General features: G+C 25.0%; 1 protein-coding gene across 4 annotated transcripts; it reads right to left on the reverse strand.

Moving 5' to 3' along the window:
* Window positions 1-95: 95 nt before the first annotated feature.
* LOC100578498 (tricalbin-3) lies at window positions 96-25,112 on the reverse strand. Of its 4 annotated transcripts, none has more exons than XM_006559107.3 (20): window positions 18,460-18,923; window positions 14,358-14,530; window positions 9,127-9,377; window positions 6,777-6,862; window positions 6,090-6,282; window positions 5,511-5,878; window positions 4,842-5,067; window positions 4,603-4,751; window positions 4,427-4,462; window positions 4,121-4,215; window positions 3,870-4,043; window positions 3,576-3,773; window positions 2,620-2,889; window positions 2,363-2,536; window positions 2,085-2,283; window positions 1,760-1,983; window positions 1,304-1,523; window positions 1,042-1,162; window positions 751-965; window positions 96-340 (listed from the first exon to the last, which is right to left on the reverse strand). In XM_006559107.3, exons 1-20 carry the CDS (start codon window positions 18,518-18,520, stop codon window positions 186-188), a joined length of 3,588 nt encoding a protein of 1,195 aa, XP_006559170.2. In that variant the 5' UTR covers window positions 18,521-18,923; the 3' UTR covers window positions 96-185. The 4 variants fall into 4 exon arrangements, with proteins under 4 accessions (XP_006559170.2, XP_006559172.2, XP_006559171.2 ...); XM_006559109.3 differs by lacking the exon at window positions 18,460-18,923 and adding an exon at window positions 24,970-25,112 and having other exon boundaries at window positions 97-340; XM_006559108.3 differs by lacking the exon at window positions 18,460-18,923 and adding an exon at window positions 23,235-23,900 and having other exon boundaries at window positions 97-340.
* Between the last annotated feature and the right edge of the window lie 2,650 nt (window positions 25,113-27,762).

Genomic DNA, 27,762 nt, shown 5'->3' on the forward strand with positions numbered 1-27,762 from the left:
ATAAATAAATATGTATATATGTACATGTAATAAAATATGTAAAATATAAAATGAATTTGTAAATGTTTACTATCACATTATGTTTTTTTAGAGGAAAATCTTTTAATTTGTACATATGTTTGGCAAATTATAATTTTTAAGAAATATATTTAAGATTGATTAAAAATACACAATTTTAAAATATTTCAAATTTTTCCTATTCGATGAACTGACCAAGATCGAAAAAGTTTTTTTGTGGATTTATTCTTCATTTCTCTTCCATGAGCAATTTGTACTTCCAACGATGCTCCATTATTTAATGCCAACCATGTATGAATTTCATCAGTTGCTGCAGAAACACCTAAATATAATATAAAACAATTAATTTATTAAACAATATATTTATAATTATAATTATATAATATATTTATAATATATTGTTAATTTTTAAATAAAAAAATTATTTATGCAAATGTATATATATATTGTGGATTACTTTTAGAGGATTGATTCAAAATAATGCAAAAATTACAATACAAAATAAAATAAAATACAAATATAAAAATGTTGATTAAGGCTTAGGCTATGGTTACAATCGATACTTTTTCTGACAAATTAATAGTATTTAAAACAAATAAATTCACTAAAACAAATAAAACTTCAGGAAAATTGATTTTTAAAATTATTGTTCTATTTTTATATTGATATAATACAATTGTATAAACCTTCTACTTTGAAGAAAATTAAAACATAAAATAAATTTAAATATACCTAATAATTCATGTAGAGTGATACGTCGGCTAGCTAATAATTCTTTACTAGCACTTCTGATTTCAAATATTAATAAAGACTGTCTGGGAACATTATCACCTTCTATATGAAAGTCTATACTAAATTGTGGATTAGGCATTGCAGGTAAAAGTCGAGATTTTGCTAATGTTTTACCACTATTTGTCGAAGATGTAATTTTATCTGGACTGGTACATCTAATAAATAAATGATTTTTATTTAAAAAATTATAATATTATTTTATATTAATATCTCTATTTCAATCATACATACATTTGTAGTTTAATTCTACAATATAGTTGAGCAATATGTGCAACATGAAGACCTTGTGCTTGTAGAACTTTACCTTCTATACCTGAATATTTTTCCTTAGAACCATTGACAACTTTCAATTCTAATTGAATAAATATATTAAATAATAAATTTTATTATAGTTTATTATATATATGTTATAATATTATGTAATGATTTATTTATTATATTATAATATAAAATTTTAAAAAACATATGTATGATATATATATGATTTACAAACCATTTGGTCTCAATTTTAAGCGTGGACTAGGTTGTCTTATTCTGCCAAGCATATCAGGTTGTGATACAGCATGGGCTAAACCAGATCCTTGTAGAAGTTCTGTAGCATCAGCTTCTCCTCCTCCTCTAGGTTCCAAACTTAATGTTATACCTTTTGATTCATTCTTCTCTTCTATATTTACTTCTGAACGAAATCTACGTAGTTTTAGTCCTCTTTTCACCTAAAATTATTTATAATACTAATTTTATTATCAAATATTTATATATATAACATTTATATATATATACCATATATTTTTTTCATCAAATGTATTACGTTTTGCATATAATAATAAATTTAATTTTAGATAATCCTGTATTATATTATTGTTTAAAGTTCGCTAATATGATAATTTGTACATATTATGTATTTTAAGAATATATATATATATATATAATTATTAATTATAATGATAACCTTTTGTTTCATAACACGAAAACTATTATATTGTGGCAATTTTTTGCCAAAACTTTGTTCCGGACTTGGAGTCAAACTGTTATGAGAAGATCGCCGTTCTCTTAATTTTGTTGTATCAGTTTCATCAATTACATCTGTTACAGATTCTGTAATAACTGTAGGTATCCAAGAATTTTGGGTTCCATTCATTTCATTGGAATCTTTACTTCCAATACTAGTTTTGTCTATTTCAGATAGTTTAAATATTACAAATGATCAAAGAGATTTAAAATATTTGCAAATAAAATTTTCATATAGTATATTATATTTCTAAGAAATAATTTACCAGATTGACTAGAAATAATTGGTTTTAATAAAGTGACTGTACGCGGGGGTGGTGGTGGTGGTACGACATCTAAATGTAATCTCATTTTTGATTTTTCCATTGAAGGTCTTCTTATAATGTTTGACACTGTTTCGGGATTTTCAATATTTAATTGGATCGAACTTTCGCTAATATTGCTAGCTGCGTAAGTGCTTTGAGTCTAAATAAAAACGATAAAAAATCGATTAAATTTAAAATATTTTATTCAAATAAATAATTAAAATAAAAATTTTTTATACCTCACATTCTTCGGATAAAACTTTAATTTTTAATTCTACAGATCCCGTTTTAGTTCCTCTTAGCGTGAACCAATGGGACTGATCATTATTTGATAATTTTCTAATGTCATCGAGAGTCAATGATACTTTTCCAAGGTAATCCTTCATACCAAAAGTATCATGATCCCATAATACCTATATCAATAAATAAATAGATTATTGATTAATTGTATTTATCATTATTTTATAAATGTATCATAAGAAAAAAGAAATCTTACAATATCCAATGTTTCGCCATTTCTAGGCAAACCCATAATAGAACTTTCATCCCAGCAAGGATTTAATGTTTTTTTCTTTATGCTGCTTTTGTATTTAGTTTCGTTATTTAGTTTTAGTTCACAGAAAGGATCGCTGAAACCATTTAAATCTTTTGCAACAAGATCTTTCGCGCGTATCAATGTCACTTCCATTAATCCACTTCCAGTGGAAAGTAAACTGGATACATCTGATGAAGTGGGATCCATATCTTTGTGAGTTAATAATAATTTCTGAATATAAAAACGTATAAATATATATAAGAGAGAGTAAAAATTAGTATAGTATTTGTCATATTAATTATAATCATTAATTATATAATCATCAAAGAGTAAATAATTTTGCCCAATATTCATTTGAATGATTGAATCATGTATGTATGTGCATTACATTAAAAAAAATTGAAATATATATAATTAAAATATATATAATTTAATTGAAATAAATATTTTCGATTAATTATCTTTATATAAACATATTTCATATGTCAATGATTAAAAAAGGTATATGAATTATTAGATAAAATATTTAAAATAACATTTATATAGCAATTTATATATAAAGCAAACTATTTGCATTATTTTTATTAAAATAAATAAGCAAATATGTTTTTCTAAATATATTTTAAAACTAAATAAAAAATAAATAATATGTACATTATTATACAATAAATAATATATACAATTATACAATAATATGTACATTATTATTATAAATAAATTAATTGCAATTATTTCATGATTATTGAATTAATTATGAATAATTCTTTGATTGAATAATTATGATTACTTCTTGTAATTATTAGTCAATTATTATTGAATAATATTATTATTATTTAATAATAATCATGATTAATAGCGTAATTTTACATTAATTATAATTTTTAATTATATATCGTTTTATTTAAGATTATACTAACTGCCTGTTGCATCCATGGTAAACTGTTTCTTTTAGATTTTGGTTCATCATCTGATATTGGAAATGTTAAACTACTTCTTCGACTTGTGACCACTTCTTGTATACTTTTAACAGGATAGAACAATACAGAAACTATCATTGTCGATGTAACATTTGAACCATTTAGAATCAATTCTTTTCTAATTATCCATGTATTTTCCTGGAAAATTGTTTTAAACATTTACTCATATAGACATGTAAATATATATTTATAGTTTACAAATAAATATAATTAAAAGCTTTTTTGCAATCTTACTTGAGATAAAGATAATATAGCTAGTCCTAACATGTCACTATCAGCTGATTTTGATATATTCCATGAATATACAACAAAACTTAAAGATACTTGAGTATAATCTTGAACAAGAAATTGTGTTCTTGATTCCCAACATGGTGATGTAGTACTTTGAATGTAATGAGTCGTCTTCACCTGTAATATAAAAATATAAAATGTTTAAGAAATTAAAAATCTGTTTAATAAAATAATGTTTAATAAAATAAACGTACCTTTTTACGATTGTTGAATAGTATACAATAAGGATTGCATTGGGAACTGTCGCTATTTAAATTTTCCGCTGAATGAATATAAACTACAAGTACCCCTGAAAATTATTTTTTAATAAATTAAATTATAAAGTAAATTATTACACGATATATGAAATCATATAATGCTATAAAAGTCATGAATATTGCTATATAATTCATAAAAATGAATAAAAAAGATTTAAAGTGTTTTAATAAAAAGAAACACTTAAAAATCATGCCCGAAAATTACATTCATTATCAATGCTACAATAGTTTTTTATGTTTTACCTGATTTTTGAGCTCGATTGGAATACTTTCGCGACACTGAAAATATTAGATAAAATAATACCAACAAAAATAATTATATTTCATGTTATGCTATTCGATGGATGTGACTTGTAATTTACTTTCTAATAATTTCGATCATAAAAATATAATATAGAATATTAAATTCTCGAAATTACCTGATAAATGCGAATTATCTTCCGTTAATTCTGGTTGTGGTAAGTCTGGATCCAGTTTTGGTAGTGCAGTATATTCTAATCGAGCGTTGATATTTGGGATGTTAGCACTATTCCGGGACGGTTTCTTTTGTTGCAACACTGTTTCAATTCTTTAAAGTTAAAAAATTATGTAAATATATATATTCTTTCAGATATATATTTTTGATTTTTTTTTTATTTTAAATAATATATAAACTTACACTTGTGAATTATCCCAGTTATAAACTCCAAGCGCAAGTTCAAATTGAGCTAACGTGATGGTACTAACGAGTCGTTTTGCTTTTAATTTGATAGAAATTTTCTCATTATCTAAGGCTCCTACTAAAAAAGATATGTCCTCGTTCCACGTGGAATTTAAAGTAGCTGTAACCCGTCTTTGATCTCCCAATGTTACTACAAGCCACCTCATTTCATCTCCGATGGGGGCTATGAATCATAAAATATTAACTTTTTTATATTTTTGAAATTTTTATATATTTTTGAAATAACAGTTTGAGATAATATTTAAAGGCGATATTTTAAACGATATATTTTATTAGAATTTAAATTTTAGATATATTTTAAAAATTATATGAATTAACATTTTATTTAAAAAAATAGTTTTAAAATATTATTATCAAAATTTAAGAAACTTCAAAAATATATGAATGTATCAGATTAAAAAAAGACAACATACATTTTATTCATATCTTTCCATATTTTGTATCTTATATTTTGTATTTATTTAATAAGTTAAATATTTCTAAATTAAAATTTTCATAAGCAGTGGAATCATTATTTCGATTCAAATACATGCAAAGTTAAGGAAAAATATTGTAAAGATTAAATTATAAAAAAAAAAAGAAGAGAGCAAGAGGAGTGCTGTTCACCTGAACATCCATTTTGAGATAGAACAACGGTAAGCACTCCTTGCGGTATGGAATTAGTTAGTGAATCGAATTTAGGTCCAGGCCGTTCATGAGCTCTTAGATTCATTTCTAAGTGACCCGGATCAACGATCCAACTAGCCAGAGCATCCGTAACCACCGCATGAATCCACGTCTTAATTAAAGGCATTTCCATCATTTGTACCGTTTTCAGGATTCTCACGCTGAACCAAACGTCTGGTTTCTCTAAGAAACTCACGCTTAAAGAGGTTGCGTGAGGAAACGGTGCATTGGAATTAAGGGTCAGAGTGGCGAGAATAGTACCCGAGAGAGACAGTTTTTCCACGGCCAGATCAATGTCCATACCAACCCTTTAACCCAAGATTAAATTTTTATTCTGGTTGAAAGTTATTCTAATTTCGATAATTATCTTTAAAACGGAATTTTGATTTTATATTTAGAATTGACATGATTTGAATTGACATTTAATTTATTTGCAATTTAAATAATTTTTTTTTAACACATTTATTTATTGAGAACACATTAATGGAGTTTTAATGTGAATGAAAAATATATACTAACCCTTTACCAAATAATCTTGTTGTGATCAGCATACGAAATTGTTCGCAATCAAGTTGTATGTCAGCTTCGATTGACAATTTCATTTGATCTGTTTGGCTATCAATATCATCGTCATTTGCATAATCTACAGTTCTTACTCGTGTGATATAAGGGGTTTGTTCTCCAAGCGTGAGTTCTCTCAATTCTAGCGGCCCTAGAATAATGTTTTCCATTAAAATCATTTTTTATAGATATGATAAAATTTCTTATGATGAATTTTCCAAATCTTATCTTTCTCTTTCTCGTAAAAAATATATTTTTTTTATATCGTGTAATATTAAATGCTAAATGATGAATTACTCTTAAATTAAAGTAAAAAATAATACAAAAAGTAAATTGTATAATTTTTTTTTTAAATTATAAAATTTTTATTTTTCAATGATACTTTTGTGTTATTTGGAATAATGAGTATATTAACTTTAAACATTCTTATATAAAAATAATTTTTAATTTTAAAACTGGAAGCAAAAATTTAATAAAAATATTATTAAATATTATTCTTTCAATGTTTTTATCATAAATTTTATTTTTTAACATTATTTTATATTATAAATTTTATACTTTAAAGATCTTAAAAAACAATATTCAATATTTTACACTTATTTAAGAATAAACAAGTTTTTTTTAATGAAAGTTGTGAAAACTCACCAAGTATTCCCGGTTTAGCTTCATTTAGGATAGGTTCCAGTCTTTCTTTTGCTAAAGAAAATATACTGGCAGCACTAAATCTCCACCTATATATATAATAAAATTAAATATTAACGACAGATATTAACGAAAAAATAAAAAATTAATATTTTAAAATTTAAATTATTTATAATAATTATATATAAATAAGTAATAACCAAAGATTAATTAATAATATTATTAAAAATAAATATGTATTTTATTAATTTTATCAAAATAATAATGCTTTATTCAGATATTAATTTTAATCAAACCTAAGTATTTATTGATACAAATTTTCATACCATATTTAAGTATATTTGAGTTAATGAAAATTAAAATATTATAATTTATTATAATTTAATTATCTGAGTGCTTATTGAATGAGATTATATCTGGTAATGATCAAGTAAAGTGGATTGTATCAAAATAATTAAATTTAATATAGATATTAATAATAACTTTATTTTCTGATATCAGATAATTTTCAAGCTTTATATATATTGGAAATATTTTATTTTTTTTACTTTATTGAAGTTTATATTGAATTTAATACTATTTTTACTTTATCTAATTTTCAAAAATTTCTCGTGGCATTAAAAAATTAATTTAAATTCAAGATCACTTTCTATGTCTTAAATCTAATATTTAAATGTTAATTAATAATTTACTTTTACTTTAACTATTAATTTATTACTTTAATAATGCATTTTTTTTTAAAATTGTTTCGTTATTATGCCAAATTGAATAAAAATTTTTGAAATTACTTATGTAATGTCACATGCTGTGATACCACATGAATATAGATGTCCGGTTTATGTTCCTTTCCCCATGCTACGGTAATGAATTTGTGTCATTATCGTTAGAGCGTAGTTAACTTGCATAAACTACTTCAAGTTATAACGTTACGTTGTAAAATATTTTACGGATCGTTTCCTTTTGTTTGTGTATCGTATTTATGGAAAAAATTGGAGTAGAATTGAATGGAATGGAAACAATTCAAGTAATTTTTTTAAAAGAAAAATTATCGCAAGATTCATGTTTGAAATTTCTATTATTTTCTATGTTATTAAAGATATTTTTTTTGTATCCTTTGATATTTTGCTTGTTCAGAAAATAATTTGACTTTGTCTTATTTTTTCTATACTCTGTTTTTTGTTATTTTTATATCATAAGTGAGTAAATTTTCTATTTTCTATTTCTACTTGCATCATAATAACAGTTTTAAACGTGAAGGTATAGCAAGAAAGAGAAAAAGGGGAAACAGCTTGAACAGGTCTATCAACTATCCAAATAAGTAGTATTCTTTCCAGATAAGCTCTTTTACGTTGTTTTACTATCTTCGAGATCTTAACAAACAAGAAAATGTTGGAGATGTTGAACCATGTAGCTAGAATGTATGACAACAGATGCAACAATAAGTAACAATCTTTAACGTAGCTACATTCTTATTTCAATAATGTTAAATCTTTTCTATCATTTTTTATGTCTTTTGCTTGAATTATGGTATAATACTTTTTCTGCAACAATATCATTAATGCAAAGATTTTTTAAAATGAATTTTAAGAATCAATATCTTGCTAGTAATAATTTATGTAAATTTAAATTTTATTATCGAATTGAGAAATGTTAAAAATAATTTTTTCGTTTAAAAATATATATATATATTTGCTAATTATATTTATATATATTTGTTGAATTTCTAAGTACGTATATTATTTACTCCTTTTGTTTTTATTCAAGAAATTTATTAATAAGATTTTTAAACAAAATTTTTATATCAATATCATTGTATTTCGAAAATGAATTCTTTGAAAAATGTATTCTCAACAGTTATATTTGAAAAAACTGGTTTTAAAACGAGCATATTAAAATACGAATGGAGGTCGGCTCTAAACCTCTACGGTTTTGTCAACTACACATCAGCAGCAACAGTATTCATACATACATGCAGTAAAGTACTAGTGAAACGTGAAAGGCAACGGTTATACACCCGAGGAATGTGGAATATTTACAAATACCTACATACTATTGATTTCTGAACTACGTTCATTCACCTATAGTACACACCTACAGAATTTAACAATTATCACGAATAGATGGATAATTTCGATTTATATTTGAACATAAATTAAATTGAAATTTTTCGCTCATATTTGTTTATACGAAATTTAATAATCAAGATACCTATAACATTAAGATTTATTACGATAAGAAAAATTAAAATATTTTATTCATATTTATATTAAAATTATTTAATATCAGATATTTAAGTTATATATAAAATAGAAGTAAAAATTATTATGAGATATAACGTGAGATGAATAATTACCATCTATTAAGTAGTAAACTTAACCATTCAGCAGTTTCATCTTTATACAAAGCTCTTCTTCGACGTAGCCTAGCTAATTCACGTTGAACAGTTGACTCAAGAAGACGAGATATCCTTGCTTTAATTATTGTCGCTGCTAATGCTAACACTAGCACTAACCATGCTAGTGATAAACCTACAGCACCTATTATCCATGCAATAATAAGAGCCATTCCAAGATATAACGCACCACGAATGGCTTCTGCATCCCTCTGTAAAAAATAAATAATATTTTGTGTTGAAAAATATAGAATTATTATTCTATCTCTTGAACAAGAAATAATTATATTTTATTGGAAATTTTATAAAGGAAAATAGAGAATGATTCGTATAAAAGAAATTAAATTTCTTAGAAGATGTTTCCTTTTTCTTATAGAAAAAAATATACAAAGTATATTGTTTCTTTTGTTAAAAGATTTCTTACGTTTACGGAATAAATTCTTGTTTCAATTTTCAAGTTTTTTTAAAATTTAAATTAATTCAAATTTTAAATTAATTAATTAAAAGTTTTCTTCTGTATGTTGAGATAAAAATGAAAATTGAGATATAAAAATAAAATTAAGATAAAATTCTTGGATTTAATTTAATTTTTAATCATTTATTATATTAGTAGTGCAATTTTTTTGATACTGTTCACTCAAAATGATCATTTTAAAATATTTTCTTTTTGTATTTTAGGATAGAATAAAATAGATATATTTATTTATTAGTAGATAAGAAAAATAATTAATAAAAAAAAATTTCTATAATTCTAATAGAAACTTTTTATACATAAATAATTAAAATACTTTATGTATATACAAACTTAAATACAAAAATTTTAAATGCTTTGTACATGAATAATTTATAAATATCTATTATATTTATTATTTATATACAATCTTATAATTTATTACAATCTTTAGGTTTTTTTAACATTATATAATATAAATGCAAAGGTACATATTATATTTCAATTTTTTTTATTATTTTTACGTCCTGTTGAGAATGTATTACGATTATTACATTTTCTTACGAATATACCAAAGTCTCTCTCTAAAAAACGAAATAAAGCGAAAGTCGTACACAATAAAAATCATTATTCATCTTTCTAAGATATAGGACACGATTTATGTATACTCACGCAACATCGCGTGCAAGTTACATTTTAAGAAGTTTCTTTGGTGTCATGAAAAACACTATTAACCTAAGAGTGATCAAATCAAATTGCATGGATAAAAGCAGTTGATTTGAATAAAAATATTGCGCACGTTTTATATTTTTACAAACAACTAGTAGAATATTAATATTTATATTTAAGTTATGCTATTTAATATTCAATGTTATTCAAATGTTCGATTCGTTTCACCTTTTCTTAATTAGCATATAACAAAATAATTATGATCTTTTTAAAATAAATTTTAAATTATAGCTTTTATGTATGCACAAATAAGTATAAAAGTATAGTATATACATATTTGCTATATGTAATCAGGAAAGCTTTAATTAAGAGAAAGTTTCATCGAAAAATCTGTAATAAATTTCTTTTAATATAAAAAGATTTGTGATTAAAACTAGTAATCTTTTTATTATAATATTATATAATGATTTATATATTCATTTAATAAATTTCTTATTTTCTTCGTTTAAATTTAAATATTTGAATTGATATTGTTTGTTATAAAACGTATTATATCTCTATATAATATCTCTGTGAATCATTTAAAATCCACAGTATTTTCTGCTTGTTGTAAAAGGGGAAGGATTACAGATTGTTACAAACCTATAATTTTTTTTGGAGAAAATATTTTTAAAAAGAAAGATTATAGAATTAAAAAGAAGAGAATATAATATACAAAGAGAATATAAGTAAAAAAGAAAAATTAAAAATGAAAAAAATATATAAAATATTAAAAAAAAATATATATAAGATAATTAAGAATAAAATATTAAATAAATCAATAATTAAAATTACTATTTTAACTTAAAGATTTTTCAAGAATAAAATTAAAATTATTCAGAAAATTAAACATTATAGAATTTGATATAAAAATGTACTTTTCATATCTTTTGATCTCATAAATAAACTTTGGATTTTAAGACTATAAAAAAAAATATATCGTTGTCTCATATCGTATATTTACGCAATAGTAATACTATCTGTCCCGTCAAGAACGTAACATTTCATTAATTAGAAAGTTGTCCAATGCTAAGAGATCGACTTCGATCGTAAATCACTTGGTATTTCGAGAAGAAATCTTTGGATAATTTAAGTAAATACATCCCTGTTCTTCAAAACTGGAACATATTTAATCTACGTTTTTAAAAATGATATATCCTTAATGCAAAATTTTTAATAATTGAAATTGATATGTATAATTAATTGTATCAAATATAAGTATAGATATAGCTTATTAATAAAATTTAAAAAAATATGATTTATGATAATTCAGTATTGATACAAATGTATTACATTTTTATTATTTCTCATGCAATAAAACTTGTCATTTTAATAATTTATATGCAATCATAATCATATTTTATGTATATACACAAAATATATTGGGATAATGAGACCGCGTAGCGTAAACGATCATCCAATATTCTGGAATTTTTGAAAGCGTATCAGAGCTGACAAACATGTTACATTGCTTTTCAATTTATATCGCTATATATGTCTCTTACGTTTGTATCATTCGTAATTACATAGACAGTGTGTGAGAAAAATATAAATCCCGGACAAGTTTCGAGACAATTTTCATCATGCAAATGATAAATGACTAACAGTTAATAAAATACGATTATGTGTCTACATGCAAAAAGAAAATAATATTAAAGAAAAATCAAATTAATGAGAAATTGCAAGAATATTTTATGTTATGATTTTTAAAAAATAAATTCTACATATCATATATATAATCTCTAACAATAATAGTTATATATTTATCCATTTATTCTTCATGTAGAATTTTATTAAAAAAAAATAAATTTCAAGAATTTAACTTACATAAAATTTAATTTGTTAATTTATACAAGATTTATTACATTAATTGAATATTATAGAATATATAATAATATATGAACATTGCAAATAAAAATAACACTTGGAAAAAAGATCAAGTGAGAACAATTTAAACTAAGGTACTTTCATTCAACATATTTTAAAGTCGTTTAGTTTTTATACGTATTGTAGATAATATGAAGATATATATAATGCGTAATGTCGTTTATGAAATATGTTTTCTCAATAAATATTACATTGTACAAAGAATGAAGAAGACTTTCTATGATACGAGCACTTTTTCTTCAAGAAATTCGCGTCTTAATAGGGAGATTATTCTCCTCTCTTTAATGTCGACGAGGTAAGGAATGTAGCGATAAAAATCGCCCAAGAAATCTCACGACTTCCGCTCCGGAAAGAGTTGCTTGGTACATATTTCCCACGTATATAGACAATAACTTCTTTTTTGCATCCATATCCACTCAAAAATGGAATATCGCTTAATTGGATGCACTTGATGATTTATTACCATATTTTGATATAGACTGTGAGAATTAAATTAAATTATTGCGATTGAAATTATGCAAAAAAAAAAATAATAATTGAATATTAAGTGATATTGATTGTCCATAATAAAAGAAACAATTAGATGCGCATGTTAATTCGATATTAAAAAGAATTAAAATTTTTAATTCTAATTCAATTTAATAATAATTTTAATTACTTAATAATCATACTTAATAATCTTTAAGCTTTCTTTTAGTTCAGTAAAATAATAAATCTTCTTTGTTAAATTAAAATCATTTATCTTTTTCTTGCCTGCATACAATTGAAAAGAATTGCTTTCTACAATAATGGTATTACAATTTTCATATAAAAAAAAAAAGGAATTTAATTTTTGTAACGAATACATCATAAATTTTATTTTATAATCATATAAATTTGACGTTTGATGCTGCATTTACTGTTAGATATTTAGATATTTTTTGCTTCCGCAATAAATTATAATTCTTTTGTAAAGATAATTCAATCCATGGAAGAAATGTCGTATTTTCAAATTACGATTCATTAAGCATCTACCAACCCCGAACATTTCCCGGTGAACAACGCCATTGTGTCTTTTACCTTTGATGAGGTTGACCATTCGAATCACGTAAATTCCGTCGAAAAATTCCTACCGTTACAAGAACACGGACCATTGGAACTATGTATTTGCGTGCAGAGCATTACATATGAAATGAAAATGAGACATGCAGCTATTCACAATTACACAGATGTCTCATGCACAATAATAACTTCGTATCATGACATACGTCTTTCCTACTTTCTATCATCGACACGTGTACACCTGTTTTTCAGTCGATACTAATTTATGAAACTTTTAAATATTGATTTTCTATGTGTATGCATCTGATGACGCAAATTATACCGTTTTTCAGAATAATCACTGTTATGGTAGCTAATGTCCATCATAACAATATTCTTTATTTCTGAATTATTTAGGATAATTTATAAATTATGCATTTAATATAAAAAAAAAAATATATTATATATTAATAATTTCAACGATCTTATATATGCTGTATTATTAAACGATTTAATATTCTAGCAGAAGCTATTGGTAATTAATATTAGGAAATGCTATTAAAGGAAACGTTAACATGCTCATTAATTATATGGTTGTTACAGTAATATACTCCCGTAATCCGTTTTAGTGCATGAAATTTACGCAGAGTTGCATTATGAATTTTTTATCGAGTAATTATTATAAATTTATTATAAGTAAAACTAACTGTACTTTGTATTAAACATATAAAAGATAATTAAGATATTAATTTATTATTATTTATTTAAAATTAATATTTTATTATCTATATTGTATTATGAATCATGTTTTATAAAATGAAACAGATTGTTAATTTATAACATTTATCATTATTATGCATTTTGATTTATAATACATTGATTTACGAGTGATAATAATAAATTATTGATATCACTGTAAAAATGACAGATAACAAAATCAATTTAAATTACATACATCTCTCATATTAAAATTCTAATTTAAATTCTCTTTAATTCTAGCTTTAAAGTTTCTACTCTTTCTCATCAAAAGATGACATAACATTATATATGTAAATAATCTTGTCACACATTTATACCATACAATTATGCATGACAAATATAGGAATATAATAAAAATATTTCTCACCTGAGTTTTCTGAGTAATAGCTAAAGCAAACTCTTCATCGGGAGCAGTATCTTCGGGGGTCATATTGGCACCCCCAGGTGCAACACTGTATCCACCAGTATTGTTAATGGTTCTGGATAGACCCCCTATCGAACAATTACTTATTGAGCTTCCTCCAATGGTATCTCGTTTTCCTGCACAAAGAAAAAACGAGAAAAATAAATATTAATCAGAAAGAAAAATAATTTTATCTTATCTAATAATGATTTGAATATTAATGTAAATCTATAGTTTCTAAAATAAATACAAGTTAGTTAAAAAAAATTGTAATTCAATATAAATATAATCAAAACTATATAAAATTTTTCAAAATTTAATAGTTATCATTGTCAATAAATTATTATCACACATCAAATTTAAACTTGAACATAATGTCGTAAAATTAGTATTCGATATTGATTCAATTTTCGCAGAAGCTACATTAAGAAAATAGACAATCCGCCATCGATGAAGAATTTAGAACGAGAAATATGAGTATCAAAAATAAACCAAGAAAATATCAATAATGATTGAACTAACTTGATAATTATTATAATATACATTCAAATAAAAATATATTAAAACTAAATAGATAATATTTTATATTAATATTATTTATAAAAATTTACAAATTTATATAATTTTAAAAAATATATATATATATATAATTATTTCATTTAAATATAATTATTTAAAAGATGAAAAATTGTAAGGAAAACGTATGTTTTTCTTTCAGGGATAATTTTCTTTTTTGTAATTGTATTGTTAACAAATCATGATATCGATACAATCTTGATATTTTTTCTGTGCATGTTTTCCTAATCGGTATGCATATCAATTAATATAACTGGTAAAGGTGCAAGGACGAATACCAGACAATTAACGATACCGCAATCTACATACACGATGAATCCAGAACAGTCTTTGAGATATATCGCGTTTACTTGATCCATTTATTAACTCGTCCACCTCGATTTATGCTCGTCCTTTGAAAATGTCGTGTGAACCTTGTACATGAATCCGAGATTAAAAATTCTGATTTCTATGAACGTGATTCTCTTTGGAAAATTAATATATATATATATATTTTTTTATTTTTCTGCTATATCTCTTTTCGAATGAAAAATTTAATATTTTAAGAAAGAAAGAGAAAGTATATAATGAGATTCTATTAATTATGTAGATGCAAATTGTAAAATATGTATTAATATATTCATTAAAATTTTATCTCCAATTATTCTATTAATATAACAAATAAAAATGTAATAAAATTAATTTTAACTTGTTATTTATTATGATAAATTTTAATTAAGATATTATATATTCAAATATTATGTTTGGATTAAAAGGTATTAATTTATACGCTTGTTAAAAAGAAATAAATGAAAATTTCATTAATTTTAAATACTAATGCATGAATCTTTTTTGCATACATCTTTTCTGTAAATACCTTGAAAACGATGAATGTGTGAGATTGTATTATAATTAGAATGATATATGTATAAATATATATATATCTAATATCAAGTCTTTAATATGATTTTTTAAATTTAATTAAAAGAAACAGTCTAGTACGTGATATTCCTCTACAATTTTTTTATTACAGGAAATTACACAAAATTCAAATACTTTTTAATTTTTAATTAATTTTTATTAGAAATTAATTCATAAGTTTAAAGAAAGATTTGATCTTTTTTTTTTAATTTATTAACGCTAGGAATTTTAGATTTATTTAGAGATTTTTGGAAAATCTGACTTCACGATTGAAATGTCAGTAGACATGCACGACTTGATATACTTAAGAGTACGAGCAGGAATAATCGAGGACAAGACCTTGGCATTATAAGCATCCCTTGTAGAAATTGATACCATACCTTTTCAAATGTTATCGCACATCGTTATCTAACAATCGAGTCACAGAACTATTCAGAATTCTACATTTTTTGAGATCGAGTAATTTCTTTTCTTTATAAATGTAATAAAATTATAAAAAAAAAAGATAATTAAATAAAAGAAAATTAATTATATTCTACAATTATATTTATAAAGAATATTAAATTCTATTGATTTTTATTCTTCTGCAATATTGATCTAATAATTAATGCTAATCCTTGATTTTGAATATAAATTATTGTAAAATAAAATCTTTAAAGTACTTAGTTAACATTTTGTAAATATATTAATATTTACAATGTGTATAATTTTTAAATTACATATATTTAAAATAAAAAGTGTTGAAATAAATGAAAGTATTTTATATTTCTTTTTCTTTTTTTTCTAAAACAAATTTATATACATCAAGTATAAGAATTTATTGTAATTATATTGAATCGTACTTACGAGATACAATTTTTATGTATGTTTTAAGTAATATAATATTACTTTCAGTTAAGAATCACTGCAGATATCCGCACTGATCATATAATACTAATATCGCGTGATTATAATCGCTTCTTTAAAACTTCACATAGATATTTTGGTTTATATTGATCAAATAACGTAGATCATGCGCTTTCTATCTTTGATTCTATCTACTAAGAAAGGTAAAACAATTTCATACTATAATATTAGTCTCATGGAATACCATTTAGAATCTTTTGATATCGCTATAATCGTGTAAGTAACGATAATAATAACCAATTAATTTAATTAATTTAATTAATTGCTCACAAAATTGAATATATCCAACGTGAAATTTAATAACGTGTTACGCGAGTATTAAATAATAGACCTATTTGAATATAATGAACTTCAATTTCTTTGAAGTTTCGGTATATGAATAATTATAATTTCGAAAGTCAAAACATAATTATAATATAATTCGTATGAAAATTAAGTGAAATTTAAATGAAAGAATAATAATATTCGTATTGTATATTTGTTATAATTTATATTTTTTTATAGATTGTACAATTTATATCTTAATTCCTCTTATGATAGATAAATGATAAATTTAACACATGTTGTTTAATGTCTTTTCAAATTAATTAATAATATATGCTACATGAGCTACATATCCAACAATCTGAATATAAACATTTTAATTTTATACATTCTGCTATTTTTTAATGATTAACCATTAGTTGAACTACGATTTAAATATTAATTTTTACAAATGATTCCACGAGAAAGTAGCATTAAATTTACATTTACATTATCTGCATAGTAATATTTCAAAAACAAAGCTGAAATCATATCAAAGGAAAATATCTTTCAATGACATCCTTTTTATAAATTAATCTACTTTATAGCGTAATCATTTTTTCCCATTTATTTCAATATTTTCATATATTTGTAATTTTCAAAGCAAGTTCATTCTTTATCAAAATTGGTCTGGCTCTTTCTATAATTTTCTGTAATTTTCTATATTGTTCCGCAATGCAATTTCTTTTACTTATGAAAGAGAAAAGTAATAACAAATCTTTTCTTCATTTCAAAATCTGAAATTTATAGTAATTATTATTTTTCTCTCATTATCAAATCATTATCAAAGCATTATTTTTCCTAATAAGCCCTTTTATAACTCTCTATATTTCTCTCATTTATAAAAAGAAATATATAATTACTAAAATTTGAAGTAATAATAATAAAGTAATTGAAGTAATTTGAAATAATAATATCACAAATAATGATTTGAGAATCAAATGCAATAATAAATATGTAACTTCTAGGTAACGTGACTTTATAAAATTAATTTAAAACAATCTATCCTTTTATATCCCATTAATTTTCACAATGCGAATAAAGTATCTTCTTTCGTTTCGAGACAAATAGTTAGGAGAAAGTAAAACAGAATGAGAGATTAATAATAGTCAAAAAAGGAATACAAAGGCAAGGTTGTTAATTCAGCTTGACTGATAGAAAGTCGTTTGAACGTTGAAACGGAAACGAACATGAAATCACGAACAAATCGTGGGAGAATCGTTATTAATTGGTCATGTATCGCCAAGAAAATCGGAGAGTCGACGGTAACAAGTTCAACAAAGAAGAATGCAGCTCGAGAAACTCGTACTTCTGTCTTAGTAATTACGGTACTATTGTTTTAAATGAGTGTTCACCTGGTGCCTCGACCGCAGTATCGTACCTTTTTTCAAGGATGCTCCTCGCTTCAGGTGCCTCGCCATGAAGCTGGAAAGTAGCTGCATACTTTTCTTACGATAGATTTCTTCTCCTTTTCAATGGGGCAGCCTCACCACATCGGTCACTTTTATCCCGATAAAAATTATCGATCAAAGATCACCATCAGATGCGCGAACATTTTGTTGATCGATGCACGAAACAATTTATTTAGAGTTATTTAAGATGGACGATAGAGATTCTTGTTTTTTTTTTTAATAATTTTTTAAAATCTGAACAAAAGAATTTGGTAGAGTTTCGTGTACGTGCTCATCGTGCATAGAGACTTTTTCACGAGATAACGATGATTAAAATAAGTGATTCAACACGAAATGTAAAAAAACATAGCTTGAAATAGAAGTCGTGCGGTGAGGTAATCCTTTTTTTTTTTTCGAAGAAACGAATGGGCTTTTTGTTATAGTAGAATTATTTTTTGATGATGAATTCCTTTGAAATATTATTTTTAAAGTTTTCGACAGTATTCAATTTTACAAACGGAAAAAATCATTATATTCCGTAATGTTTGTTATTCTTATTAAAATTTTCACATCTATAAATATACATCCAACTTTTTGTAACATTAAACATCGTTAATATTAAACATTATATAAGATTATGTAATATCGAAAAATAGTTGAAGCAAAAAAGTTTTTTTTCAAAAGGAATAAATTTAACAAAATGGAATGATTATTAAAATTATTAAACAAAAAACTGGGTAGGTATAATTTTAAATCTTGATCTCGTAGAAAGAGGTACACAAATTTTAAAGAAAAAACAAATCTTTTCTCAAATAAAAAGTATGGAAGAAGAATATAAACGTTGAAAATTTACATTGAAAAATTGAAAAGGAAAATTCACTTTCATTCATCGTGTGAAAATCAAAACTGTGAATTAAACAAAAACCACTGAAGAGAACAACTGTATTCCGTAGAATCACCAAATATTTTTTTTAATTAAAATCGATCGATAATTTTAACCCAAGATCCGTTTTTCATGGCACCAAAATAATCGAACTCGAATGACGAAGTTCGTATTTTCGGATTTTCCATTGTTGTCAGAAATAAATTGTACTTAAGTAGACCGATGCTTTTCTACCGGCACACGGGCTCATACTGAATGCGATCAAATTGTTGGTACCGCGGATGCTACCGACCATCTGTTTTTCTCGGAAATTATTGGTTACATACGCGCTTGCGCTACCTTTGCGCTATCACGGTGTACAAGTGTGCATTATGGGCCTGCCATTGATTAGGAATATATTGTTGAAATGTGAAGGATTGGTTAATCAAGCATCTGATGTTCTAGTTTTTTTTTTTCCTACAGAACTTGTGCGTATCCTGTCACTCGTTAAAAGAAGATTTATTACTTTTAGAAAGATTTTCTTTTTTTTTTTTTTTGTTATTCATGACAGTTCATTATTCGTCTTCTACTAATATTTTTATAGATCCAATAATAATTTAATATTTCAGCTAATAAGTTTTTCTTCGTGCAATCTTTTTCTTCTTGAATTGGATTTTTTTTTAAATATGAATTATAGGTAGAAGAAAACAATATCAAGAAACGTAGGTGTATTTTTTAATAATTCTTTTAAAAGAAATTTAAACATTTAAATTTACTGTTATTAAAATAGTTTATTAAAATATTATTATATATGAAATTTAATCATTCTATATTTAAAACTTGTTTTAATCTTTTTACATATAAACTATATTTTTCTTTATTCATTCATCTGTATAAAGATTTATATATTCTTGCAGAGAAGTTATGTGTATGAAACTTCAAAATAAAAAAGTAACGTATAGATTTGAAACATGTTCACACATTATTTACTACAATAATGTTAGATCAATATCATATGCATGATATAAGAGTGCATCAGTATATTGCGCCTTCACATGAGATCTGTGGCTCTAATGTTCACAATTGCAATTCATCATTGTTTAATGGCAATATGCATGTAAGGTGTAATCTAAGATATTGATAATATTTATGATGGATTATCCATATAATAAGAATAAGAAATCAAAATTATAATATCTTTTTATTTATTTAACAATTTCGAGATTTTCAAATTAAAAATTGTTTCAAATTAAAATGGAGACCATTTTCCATTTTCCAAATTCAAATCCTCTTTTCACTGTAATATGAATAAATGATCTTAAATTTTTAGGCGACAGTATTATATACAATATTATATAAATCAAATGACACCATATCATGAAAAGTTCACCTCTGAAAATACCATGGTCCATTTTTTTTTTTTTTTTATTCTTCACGATAAATATACGTTCCATCCAATTACTACAGTTACAACATGGCCAAGGTAAAAGTAATTATATCGACGATATATCACGTTACATTCATACATGTACGTATGAATGTCCATAAACGAAGTCCAATAAATCGAAGGAATGAATGAGGGAATGAATGACGGTGTATTAAGTTTTTCCATGAAAATAAAGGACACCCGCCCCCCTCCCCAGCAAGTGGCAATAATCTTCTACGGGATTAATATTAAAGGAGGTAAATCATTAAGATCTTTTGTGAAAGATATCAGTGAAATGACTAATGATAGTAAGAGCGATCCTCGTCAGATTGTGGCGTTGCCTTTCAGGCTACCAACTCTCGTCGCCGACCTCTCTTTTCCTTCTCTTTCTCTTTTATTTGTTTCTTGGCCAACATCTGTCTTACGCGCCATACCTTACTATGCCGCATTACATTGCCACAACCCGTACATAACGTGGCGATCCGACGAGTCCGAGTTTATGGTGCAAGGTGCACCGTCTGCTTCGAGAATTTCAGAGAATTTCTGAAGAGAAAAAGCACTTCAGGGACGTACACCCGGACACGTGACGCCCTGTGTTGATTAAACGATAAAATCGATGTTAGTTTTTCTTCTTCTTCAAGAAAGAAAACTTTAAACGACTACCTGTATAATTTCACCGGCTCGTCCCACGAATTCCAGAAATCAATTATGTATCTCAATTTTTATTATACGATTCAATGGAAAAATCATGCGTGTTTAATTTTCCTTGAAACTTGTACAGTTGATCATCGTTCGTTCTTACAAATTTTAGCAAATATAAAAAGCACCAGGTTCAAAAATATAATATTTCGAAATTATAATATTATTGGAATTATCATAGTTACTTGTACATTTGCGATTATTATATTTAAAAAAAATCAGAAAAGAAGATATCTGTGTGTGACATGGTAAATAGATATTAATAAAAAGAAATGTAATGGAATATTTATGGGAAAAAAAAATATTTTCTTTGTCTAATAAAATGTTCTTACATACATACATAGGTATCTTAGAGGACAACACCTTTTACAGGGTTAAGTTATTCAGAGTTAACTTCAAGTTCTTTCTGAAACCTGTTCTTGTTTTGTCGAAGGAATCGACGCCCTGACTAGCTTCCTATTCTGAACTTATTTACATATTTATACAAAGGTACATACGTGTGACTTGCGGGAGATATGCACCAGTTTACTTTCTACGACGAATGTTACCAGGCTTCATTTCTAAAATTATCCACCGACTATTCGAGTTTTTTCTCTTATTTCTAAACTGTTGAACTGTTGGACTAAAATAACACCCACGTATTTATTTAATAATAAAATTTGCGTTAATTAAATAGCTTTCTTTCTGAAAAAAAAAATAGAATCCCTGAAGAATAGAGTGTTCTCACTGTTTCATTCTAAAAAGATTTCTAATTTCTTCTGTTGAAGATATAATAAATAGATGAAAAAGAAAAGTGACTTTAGATGCGGTTTATTTAGAAATATACCAATCGTCTCTTCAAAAGTAATCATTGCATAATTTCTTTACACAGAATGGGATGAAAATATCTTCAATCTTCTATCGTGTTTATATTATTGGAAAACGGACGAGGTAAATAGACGAAGAGGAAAAAAAAAATATCATTGAATGCATCTTAGGAATAACAATAGAAATGAGTTAATTAGCATAAGAATTTCCTGTTCGCGATACTAACTTTACTGTTTCCCATTTCTTCTTCCCTTTAACAATAATCGTTGCACAGTACACGCAACTGCGTGAAAAGATTCTCGATCTTCTGCCATATTTAAACTATTGAAGACAGTAAATAAAGGAGGCAAAAGTTGAGACATTGAATAGAACTTAGAAATACCGAGAAAAATGAGTTAATCACCATAAGAATTTTTCGTATTCGCAATAAGCAAATATAAATGTATTTAATGTTTCCTTTTCTACTGGAAAGAAAAAAATAATAAACTTTTTCTTGCACGGAACAACATGCGAAAAATATTGCGCCTACCTTAATCGAAATTAAACCAATTTCATAAATTACACGTAGCCACAAGCGTAATTAATCTTCTCTAATATATAGTGAAACACGATGATGAGTAAAATTCATGTGATAATAGCACGTGCACTGGAAAATATATATATATAATACCCGCGTTTCGTGCAGCATGTCGATTTTGTACGTGATTCCAACGATTCAATGCGCGTGACACACGCGACGCTTTTCACTATATGAACAGTGGAAGAGCGTTTAAGTCATTAACGAATGCAGTTTCTTATATTTTCTTATTTATTTTTATTTTTATTATTTTTTGGATAAGAGAAATATTTCGAACTTTCACAAATGTCATATTTGATTTCCACAAGCGAAAGCGCGTTTTCCACGATTTTCGTTCCATGCGACTTGGCGTTCCATTGACGTTATAATTAAAATCAAAGGATGATATACGTACCCTGACAGGATGGTCTATCTAGCGCGGTTAGGTGAAATCGTTGCTCCACGTGTGTGTGTGTATATGAATGTGTGTATATGTATATATGTGTGTGTATCAATCACATTTCCAAATACAAAAACTGTTTTCACCGATCATATGTATACAATTCGACGACAATGAGCAAAGAGACGTGAGGAGATCGATTTTCTTGCGTGAAAATGATCATGTATAACCAGTCAATGCATCCATCCTCGTCCACGAGTACAGCAACACTGACCTGCCGTCACGAGAGGAGAGCGGACCAGGTAACAGAACTCTCTCTCGAGTGTTCCCTTCTTGTATCCTCTTTCTACTTCACCGCTTCTCTTTCACCTTCTTTTTCCACCTTCTTCTTTCCTTCCTTTCTTCCTTAATCTTTCTCTACCTTTCTTTCTTTTTCTACCTTTTTCTTTTTTTATCTCGTCTTCCTTTCTTACACACCTGTGTTATTTACTCCTTTTGACTTCTCCCTCCCTCCTTTTTCCTACATTTTCTCTTACGTGTCCCTTTTTACAGTACAGTTTTTCTTTTCCCCTTTCTCTTCTCGTTCTTTTCGTTCTATCGATACCATTCTATTTCTTCTTCACGTTGCATCATTCTTTTAGTTTTGTTTGCAATGTAGATTTTTTTTTTTTTATTTTTCTTCCTTATGCAAATATAAAGAATTCGAGTAAAACGACGAAAAAAATAGAGAAGAACTTTAATATAATCAAACCAATGTAACATACAACTTATATGCTTTTTATGTTTATTTTACTTTATCTATTTTATCATTGTTCTATTAATATACTATCTTCTAGATATTTATCTATTTTTCCAAATTTTCAATAAAAAGAAAATTGTAATTAAGTGTCATTACTTTTTTCAATAACAAATAAATCAAAATTTTGATTATAAAGAATTAAGTGCGTACTATGAATATTTTTAAACACGCTTCTGGAAAAAAAGAAAGAAATTACAAGAGTAACATTAATTTCAATCATCAGTCTTTTTTGAAAAATGTAGAGCACTTACTCATAGTGAAAAAATGTACGTGTAATAAATTTTGATAATTCATTTTCATAATATAATATAATATGATAAAAGAAATATGATAATAAAAGAGATATAATTGTACATGTGTTTATAATCCAATGATAAAAGGATTATAAAGCTAAGTCTAATTTGAAATAAATGGTTTTCCGATAAAATGTTCTGTTTATATTCTCTTATATTGCTTTAAATATTAATCAAATATCTAATAACAATAATTTGAAGAAAATCATAATATAAATTTAAAAATCATCTTAATTAAAGTTATCGTTCTACGTCAGAATTATTAATTATTTATATACATATTTTTTATGATAATATAATTTCCAAAATATCACTTTAAAATATACGCATTAATCCTATTATTCATTAAATTTTGATTTTGCTAATCATTTTAATTTTAATCAATCAAATTGATCGTATTCGAAAACACTATGTCCATTTAATTCATATTTTCTCGTTCGAAATGAAGTCTATTTCTTTGTCAATTTTAAACACATGTGTAAAAGAAAGAAAAAAAAATGAATCTAAATCAAAAAAAATATTTTCGTTTCACACTCGATGAGCACATATTATTGACCACGTATAATATATCCTCGTTAAAAAACCGATGATCACACCTCTTGTTTATATATCGAACTAGCAAGATCGATATCTCGCCGAAGCGAATAAAGTTCCTTACCTGCTGCCTATACGTTCTAGTGGTTTTACATCGCTGTAACACTGGTAATCTAGCAGCCAGTAGCGTGCGTGCAACGAAGTTCACCGTCTTCTCTCGTAACTCTGCGTAGAGCATATTGCTCTCGCATGCAGAGAATGCATTGTTACGGTCGTCAGCTGCTGTTTCTCTTCAAACGGGTATATATTCTTTCTAGGTGGGGATATGCATCGAGGTTCCAGGGGTACGATATATACCGAGGGGGAACCACTAGGGTGTAGGGAGGGGAATGTGTTCGCTATTGTTCGTATACTGCAATATACATGCAATTCTCACTCGATGATTGTCTCTGTAAATTGGATATTCGTCATTTATTAGTAACTTATGTGTTAAAACATTTTTTTTTTTTTCGATATAACTCACTTGACTTTTTCATTATGCGTATAATTTATATATAATATTTATTTCCATTCTTGTAATTAATTATTTCTTCGATCTAATTAATTTCATTAACGAGCTTTGTGTTATACATCGTATTCTACAATAAATGTGAAATTATAAGCTATTTATTTTGTAATGATTTAATATTAATATTGATGTAGCATGAAAGGTTTATCTCGAGTCATTAACTCATAGCGAAAATGTACCCTCGCGGAAGTGAAATTTAGCCTCGAGGAAGCTAAATTGTTTGATGTTGTTTGTTGTTGTAATTGTATGAATTAAACTATAATGAAAATATGTGTGAATATATTTCTTTGACATTTGATATTGAATAATTTTTATAATAAAGAATATATAAAAAAAGCAACAATATTGGCAATCAAAATTTTTATCACACTGATCATAAATTAAATTAATTATATGTAGAAAACAAATAATATACATATAAGTAGAATTTAATAATAAATTAAAAAAATTTTTTTAAATATTTAATTAAATGGATTACACAGTAAAAAGTATTTTATTATATATTTAAAATATATATATATATATTTAATATAAAATTATTTTTTTAAAAAAATTTATGGTATTTCTAAATTTTTTAATTTTCATTCAAACATATAACATATTTAATGTGATATTTTTGAATTCATTTTTTCTCATTTTTTTTTTAATTGAATTTAATTTAATAGAAAAATTATTTAACATAATATTTTATATGCGATATAACACATTTTATTAATTAATTGCATTTCATAAATAATCGAAATTTAATTATAGATAAAATACAAAATAGATACAAAGTTTTTGTTATTTTGTATTCAATAACAGTTAATTAAAATATTATTATATAATTAACTATTCCATTAATGATATGAATTTTAGAAATGCTTTAAAAAAGTTACTACAAATAGAGAAAAAATAAATTTGATAAATCTTTGATAATTTAATTTTTTTTTAAAATTTTTGAAAATTTCTTCTTATTTTTTTTTTATTATTAAAGCAAGTTTATTGAAATTCCATCTTTGTCACTGAATAATATGTACATTAAAACATTAGCAATATAGTACCATATAAAAAAATAATATATAATTTCTCAAAATATATTATATTTTGAAATATACCAACTTGGTTTTAGAAATATAAAACCGAGAATATAATATCTATATTTTTTACATTAAGACACATATATATATATACAGTTTTTAAAAAGAAATAATGAAATTTAATTGATATATACTTTGTTATGTAGCATATAATCATGTGTCAAAATCAAGTTGAACAAAGAGAGCAAATAGTAGAAAAAGGATAGCTATAGGAAAAATATAAAAATCAGCGCCATCTCTAGAGTGCCGCAAATTAAACTATATAAAGAAAAGGAAAGTAAATATTAGAAAAGGATAGAGATAAAATAAGAATTGATTAGTGATGCCATCTTTTGAGTACTAAAGACATTTCTTAAAAACAGGATAAGGTAGGGACAGAATTGAATATCAGCGCCATCTCTTGAATATAAAAGAAAATATTTTTAAGATTTTTAAAATTCATAAAAAAGAGATGGCGTTGATATTCAATTCTGTCCCTACCTTATCTTATTTTTTAGAAATGTCTTTAGCATTCAAGAGATGGCGTTGATATTCAATTCTATTCTACCTTATCCTTTTGAATATATATCCTTTAATACCTTTAATACTCCAGAGATGGCGTTGTTAACCAATTCTTATATATCTATCTTTTTTTAATATTTACTTTCCTTTTCTTTATATAGTTTAATTTGCGGCACTCTAGAGATGGCGCTGATTTTCATATTTTTCATTGTCTGTCCTTTTCTATTATTTGCCATCTTTGTTCATATAATCATGACGTATCATAAGAAATGTCTTTAGTTATCAAGAGATGGCATTAGTAATCAATTCTTGTTTTATCTCTATCTTTTTTTTTTATTTATTTTCCTTTTCTATATAAGTTTAATTTGCGGTACTCTAGAGATGACACTAATTTTTATATTTTTTCCCTATTTCTATCTTTCTTTCATTATTTACTCTTCTTGTCTATATTTATAAAATTTATGCTCTAAAAAAGACGGATTAAATATGTGATTAACTTTATTATGTTGTTGTTATGTTATATTTTATGTATATATATTATCTCTTTTGTTTAATCTATTGATTAAAAACAATATATTATATTAATACAATTTATTCCTATCCAATTTTTATATATCGTAAGTATATATATTTTATATGTATTTATTATTAATTATAATATTAATTATAATACATAAGTTATATAATAAATTATATAAATATTTATATAAATTTTTTTCTCTATATATTGCAAGAAATCTATATAATTTGATATATATAAATTATATAG

This window comes from Apis mellifera, linkage group LG2, assembly GCF_003254395.2.
Source record: "Apis mellifera strain DH4 linkage group LG2, Amel_HAv3.1, whole genome shotgun sequence".
Classification (NCBI taxonomy): domain Eukaryota; kingdom Metazoa; phylum Arthropoda; class Insecta; order Hymenoptera; family Apidae; genus Apis; species Apis mellifera.